General features: G+C 47.6%; 1 protein-coding gene across 3 annotated transcripts in view; it reads left to right on the forward strand.

The window, feature by feature from the left end:
- Window positions 1-2,099: 2,099 nt before the first annotated feature.
- PTPRN (protein tyrosine phosphatase receptor type N) overlaps window positions 2,100-23,954 on the forward strand; it is a gene marked incomplete at its 5' end in the record, with an annotated part of 31,066 nt that continues 9,211 nt past the window's right edge. For 2 of the 3 annotated variants that reach the window (XM_079710348.1, XM_079710349.1), the window contains 9 exons: window positions 14,551-14,665; window positions 16,110-16,160; window positions 16,411-16,524; window positions 19,422-19,518; window positions 20,983-21,244; window positions 21,329-21,683; window positions 22,113-22,244; window positions 22,842-22,876; window positions 23,575-23,849. In XM_079710348.1, coding sequence (XP_079566474.1) covers window positions 14,551-14,665; window positions 16,110-16,160; window positions 16,411-16,524; window positions 19,422-19,518; window positions 20,983-21,244; window positions 21,329-21,683; window positions 22,113-22,244; window positions 22,842-22,876; window positions 23,575-23,849 — 1,436 coding nt within the window. Of the gene's footprint in view, window positions 2,151-2,380; window positions 2,421-2,541; window positions 2,632-14,550; window positions 14,666-16,109; window positions 16,161-16,410; window positions 16,525-19,421; window positions 19,519-20,982; window positions 21,245-21,328; window positions 21,684-22,112; window positions 22,245-22,841; window positions 22,877-23,574; window positions 23,850-23,954 lie in introns of those variants that run through there. The other variant, XM_079710347.1, reaches the window with a different exon arrangement.

The raw sequence follows: 23,954 nt of genomic DNA on the forward strand, positions 1-23,954 counted from the left end.
CATGCCAGGCTTTGGCCACCGCTCAGCACCACGGACAGCGCCAGGTGCCCTGTGGGTCTGACTGAGGGTGTCTGGTCACCACTTTTCTATCAATTCTGCCAGCGCTGCCTCAGAGAAGCTCTCTCCTTCCAGAAGCTATTTTCCTTCTCAATATTAGGTTCTGCTCCTTCCTAAAGCCAGGAAAATGGTATTAGGATCCATTTGACTGGAGAAGAGAATTCCCTTTTTATGATGACTCATGGTAGTTCCACTATAGGAAAACAAACAAAAAACCCAGACTTCAACCCTACCCCATTTACCTGGAATGAGGAAAGTGTGTATAGCATTAGGAATTATCTCCATCCCCGTCCTTCCCTTTTGCACAGTCGGGCAAACTGTGGCTTTCAGGACAAGGATCCAGACACTCAAACCCTATACATACCAATACTTTCTTCCTCGAAGGATTCCAGGCGTCCTCTCCAATCCCCTCCAGGCTTCAAAGCCTTCCCTGAATGCAGTTCACCTGCTTTCCATGCCGTACCTGTTCACCTGATTATCCATTCTATGTGTGTAGCTTTCTGAGTCTCTTCTTACCTCACCCTCCACAGGCTGCCTGTGGAGCTTGGTTCTGACCTGGAAGTTGGTACCAAAGGTGAATGAGGTGCAGGGGCTGAAGAACAGGGCAGGTGGTGACGGGGGGAAGGAAAAATGAAAAGGAGGACTTGAAAGGAGGTGGGGGTCTGGTGAGGGGGACAGAGACCACTGAACCCAGGGGTGATAGTGGAAGGAAGCTGCTTTCCTTCAGCTGGGATTTGGAAGGCTTCTGGTCAAGCTCCTTTCTCACACCACTATTTTGCCCTTAGATGGTCAGGGCCAAGTGGGAGTGGGGCACCTCTGGACCCTCCAAGGATTTACCACCCCAGTCTTCCAGCAGTTGCAAGTTGTACTCCAGCAGATTATGCCCCAAGGTGAGTAAGAGCTGGAGAAGAGAGGCTGAGGCTTGGTCAGATACAGGGGTATAGTGAGGGGCTTTTTGATCTGAGAACAGGCTTTCATCCCCAAATGTCTCTACTTGACATTTTCTTGTCATGCTTACCTCATGGAGAGTTGGGAGAGACCAAAATGGAGATGGAGCTAGAAGGTCAGTCTGTTTGCCCTTGAACATCCTGGAAGGGCCCAGCAGAGGCTTCTAGAAGAAGCCCCTGGAAGAGGTCAGCATCTAACTCCTTGGGACTAGCCCCAACTCCAGGCACTATCTGAGTTTTTCCAGAGCCAAGATTCCTTAAGTTCTCAGCCAGGAGAATACACACACACACACACACACACACACACACACACACACACACACACACACACCCAAGCCTCTGAGTAGGAAGCAGAGCAAATTGTATGACAAGTAGAAGAGAGGAAGGAAAGGGAGTGGGGACTCCCTTGAAGGCAGATGGCTGACCCTTCCTTAGAGCAGAGTTTCATGAATGGGAGAAGAGTCAGATAGGAAATCTGGCTTGAGTTCATGTTACTACTACCACTACTGCTGTCTAATATGTGTAAAATGCCTTAGAGTAGTGGTTCTCAAAGTGCATCCCCAGACCAGTAGCATCAGCATCACCAGGAGACTTGCTGGAAATGCTAATTCATGACCTTCACCCCAGACCTCCTGAATCAGAAACTCTAGGAGGGAGGAACAGAAATCTGTGTTTTAACAAGCCCTGCAGGAGATTCTGATGTACTCTAAAGTCTGGGAATCACTGCCTTAGAGTTTTCTCAGCACTCTGTACATCCTTAATCTCATTTAATTTTCACAATAGCATCAAATGAGTCAGCAAAAAGAGTATAGTCCTAATCCTAACTGAATGTTTATTATATGCCAGGCACTGTGCTAAGCAAATTTCATATGCTATCTCATTTCATTCTCTCCACAAATTGTGATCCTTTGGCTACTTGAGGGAGAAGGGGAGTGTTGACCTCACTCTGGTCTCTGGAGTGGGCCAGTCAGAGCATCCCAGGTATTAATTCACCACATCCTTTCAACCTGCAGGTTTGTTCTGGAAGGATGACATGACCCAGGATGTGATGACACAGAAGATGGGGCACATTGGCAAACTCCACCCCCAGGATCAATGTGTGAGGATCGGGCAGGCAGCCTTTCCCACCAAAACCACCGGGGTGAGGTGTGTGAAGCCTATGGTCAGTCCATGCTCTCTGGTGGACAGAGAGAACAGGGAGGGAACGGGTATTAAAACTGCAGGTAAGAGCCGCCAGGAGCACTCTGAGAATGACTCGGAAGTCCTGTCTGGGATCTGCAGGAAACAGTTCCATGAACCACTGGTGACATCTGCAAAGGGAGACGAGGGAGGTGCTAGCAAGCCTAGGTCCCATTTGTCATCCCCATCTCTTCTAGGGGCAAGCAAGGGGAGAAACTTCGACTCCTATTCCCCAAGGTGAGACTCATGTGTCTTCTCAAGACTTTTAAAGCCCTGACTTTGGGTCCCATCTCTTTCCCTCTGGGGCCCTGTCACCCTTTTCTGCCTCCTTCTTGACTCCTGGCTTCCCTCCTCACAGGCCCCAATGGTCAAGGTGAACAGGGATCAGTGCTTTACCTCCAAAGTGGTTTTGAAGGCCCCGAAATGAGAGGTGACCAACCCTGTCAAGGTGAGGGGCCCGCTTTTTCTAGGGAAGTTGGAATCACCAAGGACATGTTTAAATGAGGGAGGCAGGTGTGAAGGAGGGAAATGGGTATTGGTGTGTGAACACAGAAGCTGAAGAAAAGATCTTTCCCAATTGAAAAATATCACCATTCTCCTGTCTCTCTCAGACTACTTGTGGGCATCCATATGAAAGGTTGGGGGCATGGTGCAGATACTGGGAGTCTCTAAGGATGAAATGATCTATAGGATCATTCACAGGCACTGAGTTTACAAAGGCATAGAAAAGTGCAGAATTTTCAATGTTAAGTAAAAAGTCCTCCTTTTCCCCCTTGTATATAGCAAGTGATAGCAAAGCTCCTTTGGATGAATGGGAGACGTAGTCCAGAGGCCTTCACATTCACCTTTTCTCCACCTTGCTCTATTCTGTGGCTTGGGCAAGTCAACTGGGCAAGCCTCGGAATTATCTACCTAGGATGCTTGAACTCTTCAGAAACCAGATTGAAAACACCCATTTAGCACTCCCATCTATCTATAGATGAGACATTGGGGCCCAGGCTGGTCGAGCAACTTACTCAAGGTTGCATAGCAAGTTCATGGAAGAGCTAAGACTGGACCCAGGTCTCCTGATTCCCAGCCCTTTCCCCTGCACAGTCCTGCCCTTCCTCTCAGGGACTGCAGTGTGGGTTGTGCTGCCCCAAACATCAGACTCCTCCACATTGACAAAAGTCCTTTTTTGAACTAAGACCTAAATTACAAGAAGGTGGCAGCCAGTGGAAGATATGAAGGAAGGGCCTCCCAGGAAGAGAGCACCGCAATGACAAATGCCCTGACAGAAGGATACCATGGCAAGACTGAGGGAAAGTCAGTGGTAGAAGATTAGGTTGGAGATGTAGGTTCAGGGTTGACCACACAGGGGGCTCATAGGTCATGGTGAAAGTTTGGATTTTATTCCAAGGGTAGTGGCAAGTTAACTAGGAAATTTTAAGGACGGGGATGTAATAATGTGATATGATTTTAAGAGGTCACTCTAACAGTGTCAGGGATGGATTGTGAGAAAAGCAAGAGTGAAAACAGAGAGTCCTGTAAAGAGCCGATCATCCTGGTCCAGGGGAGACTGAAGTGGCTTGGACTGGGGTGGTGACAGCGGAGCCGGCACCTCCAGCTAGCCATGTGCTCCATCCAGGGGCAGCCTGCACCTCTGGGGGCTTCTAGCCTCTCACGCTCTCCTAGGAAATCAGTTCCTACTCCCATAAGATGGCAGGTGAGCTTCCTAAGCTTAGGTTGGTCACTGGGTCCACACACTCAGAGCTAAGTGACAGACCCACCTGTGAGAGACCGGTTGCTGCCGTGCCTTCATGAAAGCAAAAAAGGTGCTGCCATTCTTCTCCAGCCTGAGCCCAAGGGAAAATCAGTGGATGAGAACTCTGTGAATTCCGTGTGGGAGCAAAGGGGACAGGCACTCAGTCGATGGGTTGAATCACTGTGAGCTGACTCAAATCAGGCTGTTATTGAAGCATTTGCGGAAGAGTAGGTGAGGGAAGAGCCACCTCTCCACATACCGATTCCAATCCTTTGTTTCTGGTTTTAGGGCTTCTTTGAGTCACCCCCCACTGTGGGCCACAACCTTGTCGCTGATTGAGACCTAATGCAAAGCTGCTTTGCCCCAGTGCCCTCCCCATTGTCCTCTGGAGGGGCAGTCCCAGGATGACCGAAATCTGGATCATTAAAGTGACTTTGATGCAAACTCTCTGTGACTTGCCCTGAGGCAGGATGGGTGGGATTTGGACCTGGCCACAGCCTTCAAAGTGAGAGAGGTGGGACCAGAACAAGGGTTGCGGTGAGGAGAGCACAGCTCCTCACTGCTGCCGGAGGCTCCTTCTGTCTTGTTTTCTTTCCAGTGACCATTCCTGAAGTGAGGAAAGCGAGGATGGGACCACAGCTGGAATGGCAGCCTTCTTTACACACATCCAGCTATGCTGTGTGGTCTAGTTGCCCATCCTTCCATGTCAGACAGGCCTGGACCCTGCTGTTTTATGAGGGTCTCCCACCTCCTGTGTTACAGCCCCTGCCAGGGCTCTCCCACTCTTTGTGCTCTCAAGAATCAACATAGGGCTTCCCTGGTGGCGCAGTGGTTGAGAGGCCACCTGCCGATGCAGGGGACACGGGTTCGTGCCCTGGTCCGGGAAGATCCCACATGCCGCGGAGCGGCTGGGCCCGTGAGCCATGGCCGCTGAGCCTGCGTGTCCGGAGCCTGTGCTCCGCAACGGGAGAGGCCACAACAGTGAGGGGCCCGCGTACTGCAAAAAAAAAAAAAGAAGAATCAACGTAGAAGTGCTGTAATCAAAGTGTACACACGTTAAATGTTTTGCTGACTCTTGCCAGTTTGCTCCTGGTAGCTTAAAATCTTACAAGGGAGGGAGTAATCTGATCACTCATGCTCAGCTCAGCCAAATACCAGAATGTCCTATTTGCAAAGCTTTATACTTCCCACGGTACTCTCATACTCATACTCTTATACATCAGAGGTGTAAGCACGTGGGCAGATATCAAAATTTAGTTTCTCTGGGGCTTCCCTGGTGGCGCAGTGGTGGAGGGTCCGCCTGCCGATGCAGGGGACGCGGGTTCGTGCCCCGGTCTGGGAAGATCCCACATGCCGCGGAGCGGCTGGGCCCGTGAGCCATGGCCACTGAGCCTGCGCGTCCGGAGCCTGTGCTCCGCAAGGGGAGAGGCCACAGCGGTGAGAGGCCCGCGTACCGCAAAAAAAAAAAAAAAAAAATTTAGTTTCTCTGAAGAACTGGGACTTGGCCACACATCTCATCCATTTAAGCAACCCAGAGAAATTACGTGACCAGCCCTTGACGGCACCGATTCTTGCTCATGCTGCTGTGTTTGCCCTCCCCCCCTCTATCCGTTGGGTTCAGGAATGTACCTAAACCCAACATCAGACAAGTCATATTCATTTGTACCTAGTTCTCATTAAATTGGGCCCCTGCTACTCACCCACATTTCCCCCTCATTCATTCCCTCTTTCTTTCCAAGACAGAAAATGGAGAGAAGATGAGCATTTTTTTTTTTTTTTTTTTTTTGCGGTACACGGGCCTCTCACTGTTGTGGCCTCTCCCGTTGCAGAGCACAGGCTCCAGACGCGCAGGCCCAGCGGCCATGGCTCACGGGCCCAGCCGCTCGGCGGCACGTGGGATCCTCCCAGACCGGGGCACGAACCTGTGTCTCCCGCATCGGCAGGCGGACCCTCAACCACTGCGCCACCAGGGAAGCCCGAAAATGAGCATTTTTAAAAGGAAGGTAAGTTTAGTTCTTATCGCAGAGGGGCAGATTATATGATTTGGATCATATTATTTGATAGAAAATGGGAAGCCATTGAAGGTCTGTTGAGCAAGGGAGTGACACAATGAAAGCTGAGCCTAAGAAGAACAATCTCACATTTCTGTAGAAGGATGGGTTAGGGAGTAGGAGAAAAGTGGCAAAATTCTAGAAAGACTATTGAAATAGTGCAGTGTGCCACACGAGGACCTGAACTTGAGTGAAAGAGGACATATAAGAGGGATATCTTGAAGGATGAATTAATAGGCCTTGGCAACTGTTAGGGGTTGAGTCTTGTCCCCCCTCAAAATTCATAAGTTGAAGTCCTAATCTCCTGTACCTCAGAATATGACCTTATTTGGAAATAGGAGTGTTAACAGATATAATTAGTTAATTTAAGATGAGGTCACTTGGGTGGGCCCTAATCCAGTATGACTAGTATCCTTATGAAAAGGGGAAATTTGGAGACAGACATGCATAGAGGAGAGATGACATGAAGAGATACAGGGAGAAGATGGCCACCAACAAGCCAAAGAGAGAGGCCTGGAACAGCTCCTTCTAGCCCAAGAAGGAACAAACCCTTATAACACATTAATTTTAGACTTCTAGCCCCAGAACTGTGAGACAATACATTTCTATTGTTTAAGTTCCCCAGTTTGTGGTACTTTGTTACAGCAGCCCTAGGGAACTAATACAGGTGACTTTTGTTTTTGTTAGAGATGTTTTGCCTTAGTGAATAATGATGCTGCTCATGGAGCAGGAACATCTGGAGCATTGGTTGGGGAAGGAAAATGGATGTCCTCTTTTTTTATTTTATTTTATTTTATTTTTGGCTGCATTGGGACTTCATTGCTGTGTACGGGCTTTCTCTAGTTGCAGCGAGTGGGGGCTACTCTTCATTGTGGTGTGCAGGCTTCTCATTTCAGTGGCTTCTCTTGTTGTGGAGCATGGGCTCTAGGCATGCAGGCTTCTGTAGTTGTGGCATGTGGGCTCAGTGGTTGTGGCTTGTGGGCTCTAGAGCACAGGCTCAGTAGTTGTGGTGCATGGGCTTAGTTGCTCTGCGACATGTGGGATCTTCCTGGACCAAGGCTCGAACCCGTGTCCCCTGAATTGGCTGGTGGATTCTTAACCACTGCACCACCAGGGAAGTCCCTGGATGTACTCTTAAAGGTTAAAGCCAAAAGCCTATTCAAGGACATCACAACAGCAATTCTCTCCTACATCATTACTTTTCCCCTGCATGCCTGATTATTTTCATCAATATATAAGTATGCTGCAATATCTCCTAGATCTAATTTTTTTCTCAACTTCTGCTTCTGGTAATGGTGCACTATGTAATTCATACTATCTCTGCCTGTTGAAGACAGCTTGTCTTAGTCTGATTCCTCCCAAAATCAAAGCCTGAAGTAAGGGCTTGCATGGGGGTCATGTAGATTGGGATTAGATTTCAAGATGAGGAGTGAGAGAATGGGAAGGGTGAAACAGAGGGCTTGGAGAGCTATTTAAGGGCGCATTAAGGAGTTATATGCAACTGAGGTAAGTTCTTGTGGGGACTCTCTTAGGCATCATGTACAATGCACCTCAGAAGTGTCCTCTGAGACAGAGAAAAGGAAAGTATTTATCCTATAGGACCATGCCCCACTGGATAAAGGGTTGCACTACAGGATGCTAATTTCTTCACATATCCAGGTTTTTCATACATGAGAATGTCTGAGCAGAGTCCCAAGGATATCTAATGCTGTGGTAGCAGAGAGGACCCAGGCCAAAAACAAAAGATCTGCAGTGCAGGTGAGGCAGGCGGCATCAGATTACACCTGCGTCTAGCTGGTGGCTGCAGTAATGGCTAGAATTAAAAGGTAACCCAAGAAGATGCAAAATGGGACAATAAATGGTGTCTAATATACCTTAAAAGCTGGATGGAAGGGCTTCCCTGGTGGCGCAGTGGTTGAGAGTCCGCCTGCTGATGCAGGGGACACGGGTTCGTGCCCCGGTCCGGGAAGATCCCACGTGCCGCAGAGCGGCTGGGCCCGTGAGCCATGGCTGCTGAGCCTGCGCCTCCAGAGCCCCTGTGCTCCGCAACGGGAGAGGCCGCAACAGTGAGAGGCCCGCGTACTGAAAAAAAAAAAAAAAAAAAAAAACAAAGCTGGATGGAAAAGTATCCAAAATCTTCTTAAAAGCGTCAAGGAGCTAGCAAAAGAGTGAGGAGTAATTGACTCAGGTCAAGATCCAGGAAAGGAACAGAATCCAGAGGTGGTAAACCCAGTGTTCACAGTTGCTTTGGACTGGGGAAATTTTCCATTTTAAGAAGCAGACAAAAAGCTGATTTAGACAGCCTATGGAGCTAGAGTAGTAGATGTCAGTGTCCAGGCCTGTGAAAGGAAGAATTCGAGTAAACTGCTCTCTGTTTTGGTCTGGGACCAAGAAGCAAACCCTAGAAATAAAGGGAAAATGGAAGTCAATCTACCCTTGCTCAGATCGCAGCATGTCCTTGTAATTGTATTAAGGTTATATCAGATTGCTAGTGCTTTTAGGCATCTGCAGAAGTAAATGAAAATCCTCTAAGACCTTAAATTATTTCTACCAAAAATTTTTCAAATACTATAGTCTGCACAATAGATAACAGAAACAGACACATAGTGATCCAATGATTGCAAAGCATAACAACTGTGCTTTACTATGTTCAAGCATATAAAAGCCAAAGTGTAATTTTTGACAAGGATCTAGAAACCACAGAAAGTAATATGGAAGATTTTTTAAAGAATCAAACAAGTCAAAATACATGAGGCAAGAACTGATAGAACTGAAAGGAAAAACAGAAAAATTCACTTGTATAATTGGAGACTTCAACACTCCTCTGTCAGAAATTGATAAATCAAGCAAGCAGAAGTTCAGAAGATACAGATGACCTGAGCAGAACAGTCATTCTATTTGATCTAATTGACATTTAGAATATACCATCCAACAACAGCACAATGCACATTCTTCTCAAGCTCACATGGAACATTCATTAAGATAGACCACCATAGGGCTTCCCTGGTGGCACAGTGGTTGAGTGTCTGCCTGCCGATGCAGGGGACATGGGTTCGTGCCCCGGTCTGGGAAGATCCCACATGCCGTGGAGTGGCTGGGCCCGTGAGCCATGGCCGCTGAGCCTGCGTGTCCGGAGCCTATGCTCCACAACGGGAGACGCCACAACGGTGAGAGGCCCGCGTACCGCAAAAAAAAAAAAAAAAAAAGATAGACCACCATAAAACATACCTTAACAAATTTAAAAGACTAGAAATCATACAGAATACATTCTTAGACCACAATGGAATTAAACTAGAAATCAATAACAAAAGGATAGCTGGAAAATCTCCAAATATTTGGAAAACAACACCTTTCTAAACTATCCATGGGCCAAAGAAGAAATCTCAAGAGAAATTTTAAAGTATTTTAAAATAAACAAGAATAAAATATAATTTATCACAATTTGTGGCATGAAGTGAAAACAGTGCTTAGAAGGAAATTTATACAATGAATGCATACATTAGAAAATAAGAATGATCTAAAATCAATAAACTAAGTTCATACTTTAGGAAACTAGAGAAAGAAGAGCAATTTAAGTCTGAACCAAGCAGAAGAAAACAAATAATTAAAATTAGAGAGAAATCAATAAAATTGAAAACAGGAAAATAATAAAGAGAAATCAATAAAACTCAAAACTGGTTCTTTGAAAAGAAAAAGAATCAAACAGAAATTCTAAAACTTAAAGATGTAAGAACGGGCTTCCCTGGTGGCACAGTGGTTGGGAGTCCGCCTGCCAATGCAGGGGATGCGCGTTCGTGCCCCGGTCCAGGAAGATCCCACTTGCTGCGGAGTGGCTGGAGCTTGCGTATCTGGAGCCTGTGCTCTGCAACGGGAGAGGCCACAGCAATGAGAAGCCCGCGTATCGAAAAAAAAAAAAAAAAAAAGTATGAACCAAAATTTTAAACTAATTGAATAGGTTTAATAACAGATTAGAGACAGCAGAAAGAGAACTGGTGTACCAGAAGATACGTCACAAGAAACTTAGTCCTTCCCTCCAAAAAAATACAAAGAGGCAAAGGGTGGAAAATGCAGAAAAAAGGGTAAGAAATCAAGAGGATTCAGTGAGGAGGTCCACTATTCATTTTAATTGAAATCCCAGAAAGAGAAGAGAGAGAATAGGACATAAGCAATATATATATATATATATATATATATATATATATATATATATATATATATATATATATATATATATATATATTTGCAGTACACGGGCTTCTCACTGTCGCGGCCTCTCCCGTTGCGGAGCACAGGCTCCGGACGCGCAGGCTCAGCGGCCATGGCGCATGCGCCCAGCCGCTCCGCGGCACGTGGGATTTTCCCGGACTGGGGCACGAACCCGTTTCCCCTGCATCGGCAGGCGGACTCTCAACCACTGCGCCACCAGGGAAGCCCTATAAGTAGTATTTTAAAGTTTGTGGCTGAAAATTTTCCAAAATTGTTAAAAGACATCGATCCACTGATTCAATATTACCAACAAATCTCAAGCAAAATATTAAAAAACTAAAGCTAAGACAGAAAATATGATGAAACTGCAGGAAAACAAAGACAAAGGAAAAATTCTTTAAAGCAGCTGTGAATGTGGTGGAGGAGGGGATTATTTTCAAAGGAGCAACATTTAGTCTAATAATTAAGTCCAAGACAGCAACAATAGAAGCCAGAAGAAAGAGAAATGACATCTTAAATGTATTGAAAGAAAATAACTGTCATCCTAGAATTCTATAACTAGCAAAATTATCCTTCAAACGGAAGGAGTTCCACTTCTGTCTGTGTTGTAGGAAACTCAAAAGATAAACACTCTCATTCTAACCACAAGAAAATAGCTGGTTTAACTATAGAATCATGTTTTCTTGAGCACATCAGAGGAAATGGTTGGGGGACACAATGAGTCTTCTAGGGTGCTGGAAATATTCAATTCCTTGACCTGGGTTACATGGGTGTTCATTTTGTGATAATTTATTGAGCTGTTCATTTTTGTCCTATGCATTTTTCTGTTTTTTATATTTCAAATTTTACAAAGTTTTTAAAACGAAAATAAATGGGGTGAAGTGAGAAAGATGGCAGGGGGAATTGTGGAAGGTGAGGAGAAGACTTTCCTGAGTATATCTTATTATATAAGTTTGATTTTTAAACAGTGTAAATATGTTACATATTCTAAAATAAAAGTATATAAAAATAAAAGCAAATCCTAATATTGAAAATAAACAAACTAACCAAATTATATATCAGATTAGTAAAAATGACTACACAAACAAAAGAATTATTCAAATTACTTTAGAACACAATATTTTGATGATATATCCCTCGGGATTATAAGGACAAAATAAACTACCCAAAGTCTTAAGTGTATTCACTGTTTTATTAGTAGAGTAATATCTATATTATTATTTGTAAATTATTGTATGCTTATTGTAGGATTAAACAGATAAATGATTATGTTAATGTTATGGGAAACCAATTTTTTCAGTGTAATAAAGAGATACAAGTATAAAATTAAGAGTTCAGTAAAAATCACAGCTAAATTTTAATTGGAAATATCAGTGTGTGTGTGTATTTGTGAGGGTATCTTAATATCCTAGCTCTGTGCACTGAAAGGACCTAGAAGCAACATCAATCACCTCAGTAGCCATTATCACCCCTAGAACCCAGACTGTGGTCTCTAAAGTCAGTTCTTACTAAAAGCTACCAAGTCTCTTTGGAGGAATGACTGCTTCCATGTCTAGGGCAAGGAATAAAAAAAAATTAACCTGGTACATGTTGGAATGATAGAAAGCAAGGGAGCTTTCAGTGATTAATGGGACGTTTCAAAAGGAAAAAAGAGGGGCTTCCCTGGTGGCGCAGTGGTTGAGAGTCCGCCTGCCAATGCGAGAGACACGGGTTCGTGCCCCGGTTCTGGAAGATCCCTACATGCCGCGGAGCGGCTGGGCCCGTGAGCCATGGCCGCTGAGTCTGCGCATCCAGAGGCTGTGCTTCGCAACGGGAGAGGCCACAACAGTGAGAGGCCCGCGTACCACCAAAAAAAAAAAAAAAAGAATGAATTTAAAGGAGCTTTCACTTAATTACTTACTTTAGGACAATTTGAATATTACTGTGATTGACTGATACATATTGAATGTATAAAAAATCCATACTTCCATAGTAATGCTCAAAGAAAAAAAGTTATAACAAATATTTTTTAAAACTTAGAGACTTCCCTGATGGCGCAGTTGTTAAGAATCCACCTGCCAATGAAGGGGACATGGGTTCGAGCCCTGGTCCAGGAAGATCCCACATGCCGCGGAGCAACTAAGCCTGTGTGCCACAACTACTGAGCCTGCACTCTAGAGCCCACGAGCCACAACTACTGAAGCCCGCTGCCTAGAGCCTGTACTCCACAACAAGAGAAGCCACCGCAGTGAGAAGCCCACGCACCACAACAAAGAGTAGCCCCTGCTCGCCGCAACTAGAGAAAGCCCGCACACAGCAACGAAGACCCAATGCAGCCAAAATAAATAAATAAATAAATGTATTTAAAAAAAAAACAAAAAAACACAAAACTTATTTGCCACTCTTGGTGGTAACTATTACACCAGCTCATTACTCTGCAAATTAATAAAGAGAAGAAGCTAAGAATGTATGCTACCTTTCTAGTTGGAATTGTATCTCAGGATACAACTAAGTGCAGTTGATGAGAGAATGCTCTTCTTTATGAAATAATATCAGCTCACAAATGTTAAAGGAGTGATAGAACTAGAAAATCACGATTTTAGTCAAAGATCATCAATGAATGGCAAAACCACTAGGTGAAAAGTTGCTGGGGAACTACTTTATGACAGAGATCTGGCTGTCTCTACCTTAAATCAGTGATCAATTATAGCATCACTAATAGTGGGACAGCCAGACATTATACACTTCCTGAAATGATGCAATTGGAGTCATACAGCGTCATCTGTAAATTTTTTGTTATTAAAAAATTTTTACCTGATCCAGTCAAGAATTAAGTTCTATTTTTCAGGAAATACAGGGGATATACAGGATATATACAGGTAAAATACAGGGAAACATATCACGAGGAAACAGTCACAAATTCAGAAGGTAGGGAGTTGTAAAGAAAACCTGACCTGGTATCTTCCACAAGAAAATGTCAAAAAATGGGGAGGGGGGGACACACTGTTTATGTTAATTTAAAGAGAATTAAGAAACATAACCAAATGCAATGGTGGTCTTTGATTGACTGCTACTTTGAACAAAACAGCTGGAAAAAGGCATTTATGGAAACAATTTGAGACATTTGAATATGAACTGAGCATTAAATGATATTCCGGAATTATCGTAAATTTCGTTAGGTGTCATAATGGCATTTAGGTTATATGGGAAAATACCCTTATTTCTTGGAAATGCATACTGAAACTTTTGGAAGGGAACTATAATGTCTATTGTTTACTTTTAAGTACTAAAAAGAAGCAAATATGGCAAAATAATCAATAACTGTTCAGCCTAGGTGATGAGTGGATGAGTACCATGCACCACTATCTTTTTTAATTTTTGTATTTTGGAAAATTTTTATGAACAGCAAGAGAGTAAAGTGATCAATTTTGACCTTTAGAAAGCTCACTCCCAAGCTTATTGGGTGACAAGAATGGAAACAAAAGACTAGTTAGATGATTACTGCAGTAGTCATCACGAAAGAGCATCGTGGTTTGGATAGGATAGCGAGTATGGAAAGAAGTGGGCTGATGGGAGACATATTTTGCAGGCAGAAACCGTAAGATTTTGATAGGCTCGAGGCGGAAGAGGGCGAAAGAAAGGCGCGCCAAGGCTAATAACAAAAGCCAATATATATCCAGTGTTTAGTATATGCCAGTGCAGTGGTTGTTCTAAGTGAGCTTAATTCCTGTAAATCTTCACAACCAGCTTGTGAGGGAGGCACTATTGGCACCTCCACTTTACAGATCAGGAAACTTGGGCACCGAGAGGTCAAGCAACTTGCCCAAAGTTATACCCCTAAGTAGGTGGCATTGCTAGAACTGGAATCCGAGCACACACGCAAAACCATTCCTGCTCTTAAGGATAACATCTGTACCATTAATTGAGATGCGAAAGAGTACATATTGTATTCACTTGTATGCTCCTCATCTTAAGGTTTATACTACCCGGCTTACGTATCTTTCTTGGCCCCCACCCACTGGAACCCTTCTCGCCAACCGTGCGACTGGGTGATACGGGTGGTGGTCCTTGGGGAGAAGCCTATGTCAAGGTGAGGCCAAGTGCGAATTCTAGAGAGGCGCCTACTATTCGGGGTAGGAGGGACCGGGTGGCTAGGACCCCCAGTAAGCCAGTGCTTTTACGCCACGAATGACGCAAATCAACGCAAGAGCCGGGGGTGGAAATGTCGTCACCATCCGCCTGGGGTTGGCGGAGTTGCCGCGAGAGGGGCGTGTAGACCCCGCCTCGGTGGGTGGGGAGTGGCAGGCCCCGCCTCGGCCCCTCTGGCAGGCTCCGGCCCGAGTCGCTGCGGCTCCGGCAGCCGAGCGGGAGCGCGGAGCCCGGAAGGATGCGGCGCCCGCGGCGGCCTGGGGGTCCCGGGGCATCTGGGGGTCTCCGGGTGCTCCTCTGCCTGATGCTGCTGGGCAGCCGTCCGGGAGGCTGCAACGCCATTAGCGCCCACGGTCAGGAGGAAATGGGGGGATTGGGGGAGGATGGTGCCGGGAGCAGAACTCGGTGGGGGGCGTGGGGGGAAGTGTCACGCAGGTCGCGAGCTCAGGTAGAATGTGTGTGTGGAGTGGGGTAGGGGGAGGCACTGTGAGATGAGGAAGATGAGAGGGCTTCTGCGAGGAAAGGGGCGTAGGCCTGGAGGTGGGGCTGGGAGCCCGGGGGCGGGACCTAAGAGAAGCGGGGAAGACTGCGGTTTGGGGAGACGGAATGGGGGTGCATATGGACAGAGGGACCTAGAGACGGGATACAGGACCTCAGGAGAAGCAAGTCTCTCCGAGGCGCCAAAAAGTGGCGACAGGCGCTGAGGGATGGAGGAGGGGAGGGAAGGAGAGGGAGCCCTGATCTGCCGGGAGTAGAAGTCGGGGCCGCGAGCTCCGGGGTCCCAGCTTTCCGTACAGGATCAGGCCGAGGGAGGGGCCAGGGTTTCTCTTCAAGCCCAGAGAGGCCGATGGCTGTAATCTGATCTCCGATAAAAGAGGGACAGCTGGGGGAGGGGGCCGAAGAAGGCGAAGAGGGAAGGGTCGTCTCACGTCCCCCTCCCCACGGCCAGGCCTGGTGCTGACTCACGTCTGTGCGGACAGAGACAGTCAGCGCTGACTCACGGGCAGGGGGAGGGTGGGGGCGGGGCGCACGTGGGGGAAGGGGGCGAGCTCGCCGTCTGGCGCTCTTCTTCCCCGCCGGGCTTGGAGGCCAATGCGAGATACTTCCTGTGGCGCCGCGGGTTAGGAGGGTGGAAGATGAAGGCTGGAATGGCGGAGAGGTGACGTCCCTTGGAGACTCCTCACCCTGTTACCCTTCCCTCCCCCATCACTGCTTCCAGGCAAGCCCTCAGCGGCGCCAGGCTCAGAGCTTCAGCACCACGAACCGCCCCAGCAGTACAGGGGCCGCGGACTGCAGGGACAGCGTGGGGAGCATTGCCTTAGAGACACCCCGCCGCTCCCCCTTTCCCACACGAAGGGGAAGTGTGCTGGGGTTCCCATCTCTTCTGAGCCCCAGGCCATCATAAGATGCTTGTGGAGATTGGGAAAGGAAAGTCCCCTTTTCCTCAGAATTTGGACAAAAACTACCCCATAGTAATTCTATGAGAGTAGAAGTATCAATATATGATTCTCCACCATCACGACTCCCATGCACCTGGAGGGTTCTTCTCCCCATTACTCACTTAAGCTCACAGAGGCCTTTAGGGAAAGAATCCAGACTTGCAGATCTTTAAAATCCAAAGCCAGATCCTGTGCTTTCTTCTCAAGAGGAGGACTCTTCCTCCTCTCCTCCCAGCTTAAAGCCTTCCTTAGAACGAAAGAATGGACCCCATCTGCTCCCCCCTTTGCTAGCCTGTTCATCCATCTGACCGTTCAGTGTGTGTGGGTGTCTGAGCCTCCGCTCACCTGTCCTCTACAGGCTGTCTGTTTGACCGCAGACTCTGCTCTCACCTCGAAGTCTGTATTCAGGGTGAGTGAGGCCCAAACATAGGATTTACAAAACAGGGTTGGGGGGGGATATATAATAAGAAAGAAGTGGGGTGGACTGGAAGGGAGAAGGGGAACTGGGCTTGGAGAAAAGGGGGACTGGACTGGAGGAGCAGCGCTCTCTGAAGCCGAGAGAGGAGATGGAGGGAGTGCTGTCTATTTGCAGCCTGGACTTTGGAAGGCCTGTTGTCCAAGCCCCCCCACCCCTGCTGACACCACTTTTGTGCTCTTAGATGGCTTGTTTGGACAATGCCAGGTGGGAGTGGGGCAAGCCCGGCCCCTCTTGCAAGTCACCTCCCCAGTTCTTCAACGCTTACAAGGTGTCCTCCGACAGCTCATGTCCCAAGGTGAGGTCTAGATGCGCTGGAGGAGGGAGACTGTAACTTGGTTAGATAAGGGTGGGGAAGGGAGGGGCCACCTGACTCCAGGATTTCTCTCATGGAACATCCCTGTCACACCCACTCTGGAACCTCACCTTCCCAGACCTTACTGGAGAAGGAGGCAAGACAGGAGTGGGGGTGGAACCCTAGAGATAGGCTGTTCACACTTAGACTCTCTGGAGGAATCCAGAGGAGGCTTCTAGAAGACGCCACTGGAAGAGGCCAGCATTTATATCTTTAGGACCAACCCACTCTCTGGAACTGACTGAGTACTCCAGGGCCATGAATCCTGGAGTCTTCAGCCAGGAGAATACCCCCCTCATCCAATTCACTCATTCAACCAATATTTATCGGGTACTTGTACGTGGCAAATGTAGTTTTAGGTGCTTGGGATATATCAGGGAGTGAAACAAAGATCTCTGCCTACTGGGGTTTACATTCCGGGGTGAAGGGAGGGAATACACTAGAAATTAGAAAACATTAGTATGTTAGAAGGTGATAAGTGCCATGGAGAAAACAATTACAGCAGGATAAAGGGATCAGAAATGGTGAGGTAGGAAGCTGTGGTATTAAATTGAGTGGTCAAGATAGACCTTATTGAGACTATGAAATTCAAATAGACATCAAGGAGGTGGGGATGCTTTCCCAGAAGGTTATCTCAGGGAAGAGTGTTTCGGGTGGCCAGGGAGCTAGAATAAAAGCCCTAAGATAGGAGCATGAGTTTGAGGAACACCATGGAGAACCCCTGTACAGAGTGTCTCTAAAGGAGTGCTGGAGAGGAAGAGTAGAAGATGCAGTCAGGTAGGTAATGAGGGAAGGGGTGCTCTGGGATTTTATATGAGAATGTATGGACATTGGCTTTACTCTGAGTAAAAGAGGAAACCATCGCAAGGTTTGAGCATAGGGGTGCCTGATCTCACTTCTGCTTTAAAAAGATCACTCTTGCTGCTGTCTTGATAATGGAATGTAGGGAGTCAATGGTAGAAACAGAAACATGAAACATTAAAAGCTATCGCAGTAACTCATGTAAGAGATGAATAAGCATGGACCAGGGTGGTTGCAGGGAGGTAGTGAGAAATGACAGAATTCTGCCTGTATTTTTAAGGTAGTGAGCATGATTTCATGAAATATTGGCTAGGGCCATGAAAGAAAGGGAGTAGTCAAGGATGACACCTAGGTTTTATTGCCTGAACAACTGGGTTGATGGACATGTCATTAATTATGCAGAAGGATCACCTTGGGGAAAGGGGTGTTCAGTTTTGAATACACTGAGTTTAAGATATCCATTCAATAACGTGGGAAGTTGAGTATATAAGATTGGGTTTTGAAAGAGAGAGGTCTGGAGTGGAGATATGAATTTGGGATTCTGTGGCATATAGATGGTAATTAAACCCATGAGGTGAATGAAACAACCAAAAGATTGTGTGTTTATGAAGAAGAGCCCTAAAGAATTCTATTATTAAGAGGACCAGGAGAAGAAGCAGAACCAACAAGCGAGTCTGAGAAGGGAGAGCCAGCAAGGTAGGGGGAAAAACAAGAGTGTTTGGTGTCCTAGAAGCTAAGTGAAAGTGTATCAAGGAGGAAGGAGTGATCAACAGTGTCAAATGATGGTGGTAGGTTAAGTAAGATGAGATCCGAGAATTGACCCTGGGTTTAGATATGCAGAAGCCACTGGTGATCTTGATGAAAGCAGTTTTGGTAGAATAGTTGGGAATAAAATCCTGAATAGAGTGGATAAGAGGGAATGGGAGGAAAAGCATTGGATACAGCCAGTATAGAGAACACTTTCAAAGAGTCTTGCTGCAAAGAAAAGCAAAGAAATGGGGTGATAGCTGGAGGGGAATGTGGGATCAAACAGTATTTTTATAAGATGGGAGAAACTGCATCATGTTTGTATGTGAATGGGAATAATTCAGTAGAGAACAGGAGAAAATGATGATGTAGGAAATAGGGGAGAATTGTGGGGAAGATGTTCTTGAGTAGGTGAGGTAGTAGGGGATGAAATCTAGTGCTCAAGTAGAGGAATTGGCCTTATACAGGAACACAGATAGTTCATCTAATGTTAATAGGCAAAAAAGCAGGTATAGATCCCAGGATATGAGTTAAGAGCAGTACAGATTATTAATCCAGAAACAAGGAAAAAAGGAATGGGGGAATGGGGGTGGAGAGTGGGAGATTATCCCTTTAAAATAGATGACTGACCTTTCCTGAGAGCAAAGTTTCATGGAGGAAAATGGTCAAACAGGAGATCTGCCTCAGGATAAGATGATGTTGATGAATGTTTAAAACAGGTGTATAGTGCTTTGGAGTTTTCCAAGCACTTTTATTTCCCTGATTGCACTTAATCTTTACTACAGACCCATAAAGTATATATTATTCCCACTTTACAAATAAAGAAAACTAAGGTTCAGGATCAATAAAAAGAAGCTGAATAATAATATTGATGATGATGATAATAATAGCACTTATTGAAAGCTCCCTATATGTCAGGTACTATTCTAACCATTTTGTATTGTGTATTTTAATTATCGCCACAATTTTAGGAGGTATAACCCCCATTTTTCAGATGAGAGAACTAAGGCTCGGATAGGTTCAGCTAAGGTCACACAACTAGTAAGTGGCAGAGGACTTAAACCCAGTCTCACGGGAAGCAGTCTCACTCCCAAATCTATACCTGAGTGTGGGAAAAGGACAGCTCAAATCACCCACCGCATCTCTAGACCCCCTCCGCTGCTTCTCTGCCCTGCCAAATTCAATACACTGCTGGGTAGAGGGTGCAGTTTTGATCTACACTGGTCCCTGTTACTGGGCCCTCAGACTGTCCCAAGCCAATCTCAGTCTCACCCTATTCTGTTCCCTGGCAGGACTGTCCTGGCACGATGACCTCACCCAGTATGTGATCTCCCAGGAAATGGAGCGCATCCCCAGGCTTCACCCTTCAGAGCCCCATCCAAGGGACAGGTAGGCATCATTTCTCATCAACTCTATCATAGCAAGGCTGGTGGATCTGTGGTCATCCTGATGGACAGAGGGAAATGGGTACAAAAATCAGCAGCCTGGGGCATGGGTAAAAGAGGTTCTGGAGTAGTCATCTGACATGCTCACATGCCCAACACGAGCTGAGCTCACCCCTGGGGATCCAGCAAAGGAGGGCCATTAAAAACTGTTTTGTTTTGTTTTTTGGTTTTTTTGCCTGACAAAGTCTTTTTTTTTTATTTTTATTGAAGTATAATTGATTTACAGTGTTAAAAACTGTTTTGAAACATTTGGACATTTGGTATTTTGTTTTTGGTCTGGTTTGTCTTTTAATGAATTCATTTACTCAGCAAAAAATACAGGGTTATACTATGTGCCAATCACTGTGCTAATCTTTATGGATACAAATTAGTAGAACAAGACAAATTACTTTTTCTCTAGTACTGACGTAGGAAAGATATGTTAACAAAGTTTCACCCACATCAGACTCAGATATGAATCAGATAATGGTAATACTTGAACCGATTTCTGGGATGCACCAGGAGATAGAGAGAGTGGAGAAGCTATACTAATTAATACTACATGGTATTGGCACAGACATATATATAAGTACTTATAAGTACGTGTAAAATTATGTTCCTTTTTACAGTTTTTAAAAAATATACGTGTATGTATTCTTTTTAAAATTCTTTTCCCATTTAGATTGTTTCATAATATTGAGCAGAGTTCCCTGTGCTATACAGTAGGTCCTTGTTGGTTATCTATTTTAAATATAGCAGTGTATACAGGACATTTGGTATCTTAATAGAAGCATCAAAGTAGTCCTCATGGAACAAATTAGAATTTTGTCGGACTGAAGTTGTTTAATGTTCAGTTTTGTTACTATGTGGAATCGTATGTGGTAGGAGGTACCATCATCTTTTAGTGGTTAGGGCCTCTGAAGGCATCATTCAGACCCTGTAAAGCAAAGGAAAGTAAATGACGGCTTGGGGCTCAGATGATGGTACCAGGTGAAGAAGGCAGAGGAGTGAGAGGGCACAGTCCTGAATGTTTGAATGCGTACCTGGGGACATGCCCACAGGGACAGTGTGGCAAGCTGCAGACACAGCTCATCTAGAGCGGTTCCCAGCTGCCTTCCCCTTCTCCTGTTCTCCCCTTTCCATCCCTAGCCTCACGCTTCCAGCTCTGCCGCTGTGTTGCAGGGACCCAGGCATGCTTACCAGGGAGGCAGTGACCTCCGCCCCAGGCTTGGCTCTCTGGCCCTTCCCGATGCTACTGTCTCCTCGCCTGAGGCTACCTCATCTCTTAAGAGAGCAGGCTCATTCTATGCTAAGCCTGGACCCACCATCTCTGCCTCGTAGGCTCTATACGCCCTCCCCCCACACAACCAACACACACACACACACAGAGAAACATAAACACACACACACACTTTGCTTTCCTCCCCAGATCTGGCTTGGCGCCCAGGAGACCGGGTCCCGCTGGGGAGCTGCTTTTACAGGGCATCCCCACTGGCTCCGCCCCTGCTCCCCAGCATCGGCTTCCTCGACCTCCAGGAGGTAGGGGTGGAGCTGGGGCAGGCTCCCCGCTCTCCCCTTTGCAGGCTGAGCTGCTGCCCCCTCTCCTGGAGCACCTGCTGCTGCCCCCGCAGCCCCCCCACCCTGCCCTGAGTTATGAACCTGCCCTGCTGCAGCCCTACTTGTTCCATCAGGTGAGCCCTAGACCTCCGCCCCACCGCAACCCCAGTCCCCCAGCCCTGATGTCTGCTCTCATCCGAATCTCTGGTTTCCCACAGTTTGGCTCCCGCGATGGCCCCCGGAGCTCAGAGAGCTCCCCAGGAATGGTCAGTGTTGGCCCCCTGCCCAAGGCTGAACCCCCAGCCCTCTTCAGCAGAACTGCCTCCAAGGGCACGTTCGGGGCTCACCCTGGCCATTCCTATGGGGACCCTCCAGGGCCTCCGCCTGCTCAGCTTTTCCAGGAGTCAGGGCTGCTCTACCTGGCCCAGGAGCCACAAGTGCCCAGCAGGGCCAGGGCACCAAGGCTGCCAGAGCAAGGGGGCAGCAGCCAGGCAGATGACTCCTCAGAAGGCTATGAGGAGAAAGGACTAGAGGGTCGCAGGGAGAAGCCTCCTTCCCCAGAAGAGCAGCCAGGTAACAGAGTCCGCAGCATCCACTCCCTGCCTGTGGGGCTGCTTTCTGGGAGGTGGGGCGGGGAGGGTCCTTCCTGACTGCCCGCGCATTTGTTAACTTGTCCTTAAAGTCATCTGGACACTCAGCTAATGTCTACCAACCACCTGCTCTATGCCAGGCACTAGGTAGGCAGTGGGGATACAGTGGGGGCAGTAGAGCTGACATGACTCTTCTTCAGCCGGGGGATCAAGGAGTCCCTGCTGGGCCTGAAGTTTGGTCTTGACACAGGAAGCTCTTTCCCCCAAAGTGTGGACAAGGGTGGGAAGGGGAGGGCATCAGTGTCCTGGTGTTTGAGAAGTTCGTAAATGTGCCGGTCCCCTCCCACCCCCAAACGCGTCCCACAAGTTCATCTCGGCACCAGCCCTGAGCTCCGTGTCTGGCTCCCAGCAGATGTGACTCTGCAGAGGCTGGCAGCTGTGCTGGAGGGCTACGGGGTGGAGCTCCGTCAGCTGACTCCTGAGCAGCTCTCCACCCTCTCCACCCTGCTGCAGCTGCTGCCCAAGGGTGCAGGACGAAATCTGGGTGAGTGTCCAGTCTCACGGGGGTGAGACTACCAGCCCCGTGGAGGCCTCCACAGCAAGCAACCTACAGGGAAAGGGCCAAGGTCAGGGGAGGGAGTTCTTCTGAGACACGGAGTCATTGCCAGTCAAGGGCAGGGAGCAAGGGCTGGGGTGGTGAGCCGAGGAGTCGGAGCAGGAAAGGACTGGAGGATGGAAGCAATGGGAAAAGAAGCCCACGCGGGGTGTGAGCCGGGACCAGGAGGCACGGAGAAAGCTGGGCGGAAGACAATGAGGACCTAAGGAGGGGCATGGCCACTAAAAAGGAGAAGCCAATGATTGATGGGTAGAGGGAGGACTGAGCAAAGAATAGCTTTGAGTGAGAGGTGTGGCCACTAACAGAGGGAGGAGTTGATAAAACAATGAATTATAAGGCAGATGCACAGAGGCATGAGGCCATGCTTAGGATGAGACCAGCGATAGGGTCTTGGTTACTGACTGCGGGGAAAGAGGCCACAGCAAATGTAACAGGCTCAGGGCCTCTGGCCTTTTCTCCCACCTACGTTGTGTGGACCTTGGCCTTGGCCCTTTGCCCAGAGTCTTGTTTTTCCTGTCTCTGCAGGAGGGGTTGTACACATTGGAGCTGACATGAAGAAAGTGAGTTTGTGACACCTCCCTGACCCATAAGTGCCCAACGGCAGCAAACCCCTTGACTGAAATCCAAATCTCAGGATCAGGACCCAGAATCTGTATCCTCCAAGCCCTCATTTTGGTGGAACTGAGGCCCAGAGGCTGCAAGTCATTGTTTAAGGTCTCACCTCAAGTTGAAGGCAGAGCTGGGACCAGAAGCTAGAATTCTTGATTCACTGCTTTTTTACACTACAGTCATCTCAGACCTCACTCTGAGGGTCCCTAGGGGAAGCTGGGGGACGCGAGCAGGCAGGCTCCTGACTGCCCTGCAGCTTGAGGCACCCTGTCTCACATGTTGGATTTCTAAGATTGTGTGGCTAAACAAAAGTCGAAAAACCACGGCCTGCCTGTTCATCTTCTCCCCTAACCCCAGCTTTCCTCCCTCCGGAGCTTCTCCCCACTCCAGCCCCATCCTGTGGACTATTACTGATCATGAATAATCACTCATTCAGTCCTTTTTTCATTCATTCATTCATTCTTTCATTCATCCACTTGGCTCACTTTCCTGGATGCCCTCTCTGTACCCAGTGCTGACCTGGGCCTGGGGATAGAAAGAGAAACATGTCCTAAGCACCCCTGTGGGAGCTCAGTGTCCAGAGTGTGGACCCCCTGCCCCCGACCCCTCCACTGTTAGAGACCATACCTCTATCCTCTCTTCTAAACAGACAATGGAGGAGCAGGTGCAGGGCGCAGACGCAGCCGAGCCTCCACCGCCCACGCCCTCCCTGGCCGGATCCCCCACTGCTGGTCCCACCTCCAATAAAGCCCAGCAGGAGCTGAGCTCCGGATCCTCTGAGCCCCCCAAAGCTGCCGGCCCCCCTGCCATGCCCATCCTGCGAGAGGAGAAAAGCCCACTGGGCCAGAGCCAGCCCACGGCGGCAGGGCAGCCCTCTGCTAGGCCATCAGCAGAGGAATATGGCTACATTGTCACTGACCAGAAGTAAGGGCTCCAGCCTGGGGCAGTCTCCTGGTCCCTTGGGTGTTGGGCGGGCCTGCCTGGCAGGAAGCAGAGAGCAGAAGTCCAGATGTGAAGTAGACACGGGGC

The sequence above is a fragment of the Hyperoodon ampullatus genome (assembly GCF_949752795.1).
Source record: "Hyperoodon ampullatus genome assembly, chromosome: 8".
In the NCBI taxonomy this organism is placed as follows: domain Eukaryota; kingdom Metazoa; phylum Chordata; class Mammalia; order Artiodactyla; family Ziphiidae; genus Hyperoodon; species Hyperoodon ampullatus.